A 5,997-nucleotide genomic window follows, 5' to 3' on the forward strand; every position below is an offset into this window, starting at 1 on the left:
AAAGCTATTGGAAATCCACCCTTGACATGCCATCATGCTGGAAGTGTGAAAATGTGTTGAAAATATAGCATTTCAAAATGGATGGCTCCCTGGGAAAGAGGGGCCCCAGACATGAAGCTAGGAAGTTCAACCCGGGTTCTAGGCCCCAGGGTCGTTTTTCATTTTTTTATTTTGGACATTTTTGACGGGGCATATCTAAGGTTCTGTGGAGGTTAGGAGCTTTTTTTTTTTTTTTTTTTTTTGGGGCAGGGCCCCATGGGGCCCCCGCACAAGGAGTCACCATTTTCGCGGTTCTAGGTGCCAGGACGGATCAGCAATTTTTTTTTTTTTTTTTTTTTGTCACAACTCGAGGTTTTTGGGTGAACCACTGCGCTGTTTTAGGAGGTGGTTTGGGGCGCTCCTCTGAGTCTATATCACTTTCAATGGTGCTTCTATGTGCTCGGGTTCAAGAGATGTGCAAGAAGATATGTTTTTTAACCCTGCCATAGACATGAATGAGGCTCAACACCCTGAAAATAATTTTTGTAAAGAATTGCTACAAATTCATGGCATGTTACATTCAGGCTGGCCCCCAGAGTCTCAACCCTTCGAATGGTGGTTGAAGGTGCTCTGTGTCGAGAGATATGACTGAAAATGTGTTTTTTAACACTGCCATAGACATGAATGAGGCTGAACACCCTGAATTATTTTTTGTAAAGAATTGCTACAAAACTGGGCATGTTACATTCTGGCTGGTCCCCTGAGTCTAAAACCATTTGAATGAAGGGTCTAGGTGCTTCTGATTCAGAAACATACACTCAAAGTGATGGCTAGGTGTGTGCGTGCAGGGGTCGCGTGGTGGTGTGTGCTTAGAAACTTCGCTGTCCACTGAGTCCCAAAAAATGGGCTGAATTCGAAAATGATCTAAAAACCAAAGCGGCCCAGAATTTGGGACGTAAATGAAAACAGGAGCAGCCTATATTTAAAACTGTGATTACATTAGAGATAAACTAATGTATCCTGTAGCAAAACTGCAATAGTGTATATATTTGATATAAAATACATCGCGCAGACGATTATAGATATATGCTATTTGAAAGAAAAAAGTACACCACTACAGAAAAAAAAAACAATTCTTGCATTCTTACATAACATGATAATTCATATAAAGTAATAACCCACAGTTTGTTACATTAGTACAGCAAAATACCAGCTTATATTTATTTATATTTTTATTTATGTGTTTATTTTGTCTTTTATTTATTTATTTAGTTCATTATTTATTTCAAATTTTATTTAGTTTTATTTTGGCACAAATGATCCTCCATATGCTGGGTTATGAAGAGAGGATCTCTTCTGCAGGAGGGCACAGTGCTTGCACACTTCGGGAGCGCCCGCTTGAAGGGCTCTTCGGAGGGTGTAGTTTCTGTTCACTACAGATGGGAACATCCCTTAAGAGAGCCGCCATCCACCTCCGCCCTTCGCAGTGCACTTCGTAGGGCACATTTCCGTGGATTGGAACCCTCTCCCTTCTCCTTCTGATCTGCAAAACCCCAGCTTATATTTATTTATATTTTTTTTTTATGTGTTTATTTTGTCTTTTATTTATTTATTTAGTTCATTATTTATTTCAAATTTTATTTAGTTTTATTTTGGCACAAATGATCCTCCATATCAGGGTTATGAAGAGAGGATCTCTTCTGCAGGAGGGCACAGTGCTTGCACACTTCGGGAGCGCCCGCTTGAAGGGCTCTTCGGAGGGTGTAGTTTCTGTTCACTACAGATGGGAACATCCCTTAAGAGAGCCGCCATCCACCTCCGCCCTTCGCAGTGCACTTTGTAGGGCACATTTCCGTGGATTGGAACCCTCTCCCTTCTCCTTCCCTGATCTGCTCTAATCGTCCTCTCCCTTCTCCTTCCCTGCTCTAATCGTCCTCTCCCTTCTCCTTCCCTGATCTGCTCTAACCGTCCTCTCCCTTCTCCTTCCCTGATCTGCTCTAACCGTCCTCTCCTTTCCGCGCTCCTGCCCAAAACTGCATATCCACCAATCACGACAAGCAGGCAGGACTTTGGTCACTGCTGTAGGCTGTCAATCATCACAACTTTCCCAGTTAAGGTGGTATACACACTTTAAACATGATAATACAACTATTTACAAATAGTTTTGGAGGAGTAACACAACCCCTGTGTTCAATCCATTACAATACTAATGTGCTCTTACTGGACTTTACTCATGTGAGCGAATGTTTTTACTGTAAGTTAACTGCTCCCGGTCGAACTCGCTCTTAAATGTAATTATTTTTATTCTTTATTTTGATCAGTTTGTATTTGATCTTACTTTCTACTGATTTTACTGTGCATTATAACTGCTCTTATCTGTAATGTGATCATTTGTAATGTGATACTCTGTAACATTTTTAAGTCGCCCTGTAAGAATAAATAATAATTCAAAGTCATATAAACACAGAAAATGATCGTTTTCAGAAGAACAATGTTCTGATTCTGTTTTCCTAATAGTCCCTTCATTAGTTTTCTGAAGAGTTAATCTCATGTTACCGTACTGAATGTGTGTCTGTGTATAATTGTTTAATTACCCAGCCAGGTTTAACACGTTAATTGATTCCGGTGAGTATAGTATAGTGTTCAGACAGCGCTTTCGCTCGCTTTGATTTTACTGGTGCAGCTCCACGGCGCTTTTGGATGGAACTGGCCGGATCAGCAGGATTATAACGCAGCGCCGTACCTGCAGCCTCCTGGAGCGCAGTCGTTTCCTGCGCCGAGAGCGGCATTTCAGGCGAAGCCCACCCCTCGTTCCGAGGAGAGAGCTGACCTGTCGCTGTCGAGTTCGGTCACTCTGGACTGCAGGAAAGACGCCATGGTCGTGACGGTGAACCGGGACTTGTTCGGGATCGGCTACCTGGTGAACAGCGCCGACTTGAGCGTGGGGTCCGCGGGCTGCTCGGCCACTTCCTCCGACAGCGTCGCCAGCACGGTTTTGTTCAGCATCCAGCTCCAGGATTGCGGCAGTACTTTCCAGGTAACCCTGCGTGTCGATCGCATTTGTTAGTGCGGTAGCCAGTAGAGTAAACTGTTCTTGAGTAGTTAGCCCAGCTTTCCTTACTGCTTGCACTTCAGAGTGAAGTTCTTGCGTACAGTAGAATTCCAGTGTTTTGATCAGTCATCTTTTATAGGTGCTGATATGCGAAACTGTTCATCTGCTTTGTGCATTAATTGGGTATCTACAGCAATTTCTTAAATTATACATATTATAATTTGTGTTTTCTGTTACCTATTGCCAATTAAATTAGACCAACACTAATTTAACTCTTGGCATTTCTATAAGATTTTTCAGTGAGTTGCATGAAATGGGGATTCACAATGTACTGACCTGCTGGAGCTTGTTGTCCAAGTGTCAGTTTCCTTGTGCTATTCAAGTTACTCAAATGTATTAAACTGTTTGAACAAATGCTCAATTCCTCGTGTGCCTAAGGGGTTAAAGCACAAGACCACTTCACTCTTTCATAATCAAGCATTGAAGGTTCACTTCCACTTCTCTCCCTAGGTATTCCCAGACTTCCTGAGCTACACAAACCATCTCTTTTACAAGCCTGCCAGCGTTGGCATCATCACCAGGGTTAATATGGCTGCCATTCTCCTTGAATGCCGATACCCGAGGTACTGTACTGCGCAGACAAGGACCTGAGGGGCCAGATCTGTAAACTTCACGCTAAATCCCTTTGCTGCTGGTCATTCGCTTGTACCAGGGTTCAACCCTCTGCTGCTGTAATAGATTTGACAAAATTCTATTGAAGGAAGCAAACATGTTCGACTTAAATGCTTTTCTTTCTGTGCTGACTGGGTGCCTTCATTTTAAATTCAGTTTCTGTGATACTGTGATCTAGTGTTCCATTACATGTGTGTGTATATAGTGTTGGACTCTGCTGTTATCAGTACTGGGGAAACCTATGGGATCCTTGAATGACTAGGCTACAACCAATTTCTTCACTGCACCAGAATGTCCTCCAGTCCCATGGGTTTCTGTACTTGTAGATCTAATTTAAGTGATGCTGTTAACTCTGCGCAGCTCCTCTTACTAGTCTCCGCTGGCTCTGCTCTCTCCTGCGCTGTCCTGTTAACTCCTGTCTCAGACTCGGGCTCCTCTGTCCCTGTGCTGGCAGTCTCCGCTGTGGCTCTGGCTCTCTCCTGCCTGTCCTGTCCCTGTGCTGGCAGTCTCCCTGTGGCTGGCTCTCTCCTGCGCTGTCCTGTTAACTCCTGTCTCAGACTCGGGCTCCTCTGTCCCTGTGCTGGCAGTCTCCGCTGTGGCTCTGGCTCTCTCCTGCGCTGTCCTGTTAACTCCTGTCTCAGACTCGGGCTCCTCTGTCCCTGTGCTGGCAGTCTCCGCTGTGGCTCTGGCTCTCTCCTGCGCTGTCCTGTCCTGTCTCAGACTCGGGCTCCTCTGTCCCTGTGCTGGCACTGTCCTGTTAACTCCTGTCTCAGACTCGGGCTCCTCTGTCCCTGTGCTGGCAGTCTCCGCTGTGGCTCTGGCTCTCTCCTGCGCTGTCCTGTTAACTCCTGTCTCAGACTCGGGCTCCTCTGTCCCTGTGCTGGCAGTCTCCGCTGTGGCTCTGGCTCTCTCCTGCGCTGTCCTGTTGGCCGTGTTCCTGAAGAGGCGCTCCCAGTCTACTGACAAACTGCTCGCTGTGTCTTTCTGATGAGTTTGAATAATAAAAGCCTTGCCAAACTAATGTATTTTCTCAGTGGTGGTGTTCAATGTGTCTTATAGGAGGTGTGCAATATAAATGTTTAGCGAAGATCCTAGTCTTTTCACCCAAACTGCACAAGGTGGCATCTCTTGTAGAAGACCTACAATGTGTTACATATTGTGCAGTGTATATGGGAGTGATTAGCAAGGTGAGATGCTGCAGAATGTGAAATGTTTACCTCCCTTGTAGGCAAACTTGCACCAGTTTTTTTCCTAAAACCAGTAGGAAGGTGTAACTGAATATTCAACTGTCATATTAAATTGATCACTGACTACAAAGGGCTGTTATTTATTAAATACACTTGACTTCTTTGTATTTCCTATACTTAACCACCAAACCTCACTTCAATCTGTATCTTCTGTCTAAGGGAGTCTTCATTAGTTGGTGCTGTAAAGAAAAAAACTAATTACTTGGGAGTTACATTGTAAAGGGTGCTGAAGAGTAATCTGATTACAGTTTGGCATTTTTTTTCATATAAGAAATTGAGGGCTTAGCAAGAGATATTCAGCACCACCTGTGGCTTAAGCAGTTTGCTTCTCTCTTTGGAACAATGCTTTCTTGTCTTTTCAGTACATCTATTTTCTTTGATTAACACCGAAGAAGCAGCTCTCTGTGACTCCTAAATATTTCCGGCACTTCCCTTTTCCACGTAGCCCAACTCCACGGGGAAACCACGGACCTGGCAACAGTTCTTGCTGCCTGAGAGTTTTCCACTTCCTTTCCCCAGCTTGAGAAAATACTTGACTAGTTTCAGTTCTGACAGGTTTTAAAGCAGCATATTGTTCTCAGTAGACGGTCTCTTTTAGGCTGAAGCCCTTGTGTATTTCAGGGTGAGCTGCTTTTGAAAGTCTTGATTTCATACACTGCTCATCCATCATCACTCTGATGTGAACGTGCTCGACTCGGTCCAAACACGGCACTGGAGAGTTTCTGAATCCTGACCTGCACAGGCCGTCCGTGTCACAGCTTCTCAGTGTCTCCTACTGGAGGGTTTAGTTTTTATTAAGCACTTGTCAGAAGCAGGACCGGAGTTGGGAACCCTTGGTCTAGTGCAGGAGTCTCCAGCCCTGGTCCTGGAGAGCCCCTATCCAGTAGGATTTCCAGCTGTCTTTACATCATCAGTGGCTAAAGATCTGGAACACCAGTTATTCTTGACTAATTAAGCCAATAATTGGTTCAATTATCTGAGATTGGTTGAATCAGAAACCAGCAGCCACAGTAGCTCTCCAGGTCCAGGGTTGGAGACCCTGCTCTA

At 44.5% G+C, this 5,997-nt stretch overlaps 1 protein-coding gene across 1 annotated transcript; it reads left to right on the plus strand.

The window, feature by feature from the left end:
* Positions 1 to 2,803: 2,803 nt before the first annotated feature.
* LOC121306260 (zona pellucida sperm-binding protein 3-like) lies at positions 2,804 to 3,699 on the plus strand. The gene is made up of 2 exons (XM_041238002.1): positions 2,804 to 3,016; positions 3,542 to 3,699. Exons 1-2 carry the CDS (start codon positions 2,855 to 2,857, stop codon positions 3,680 to 3,682), a joined length of 303 nt encoding a protein of 100 aa, XP_041093936.1. The 5' UTR covers positions 2,804 to 2,854; the 3' UTR covers positions 3,683 to 3,699.
* The last annotated feature ends 2,298 nt before the right edge of the window (positions 3,700 to 5,997 follow it).

Source organism: Polyodon spathula, chromosome 47 (genome assembly GCF_017654505.1).
Source record: "Polyodon spathula isolate WHYD16114869_AA chromosome 47, ASM1765450v1, whole genome shotgun sequence".
Lineage (NCBI taxonomy): Eukaryota > Metazoa > Chordata > Actinopteri > Acipenseriformes > Polyodontidae > Polyodon > Polyodon spathula.

Coding starts and splice junctions, on each gene's coding strand:
- LOC121306260 (XM_041238002.1), top strand. CDS start 2,855: ATGGTCGTGACGGTGAACCGGGACTTGTTCGGGATCGGCTACCTGGTG. Junction 3,017..3,541: donor ATTGCGGCAGTACTTTCCAG/GTAACCCTGCGT, acceptor TTCTCTCCCTAG/GTATTCCCAGACTTCCTGAG.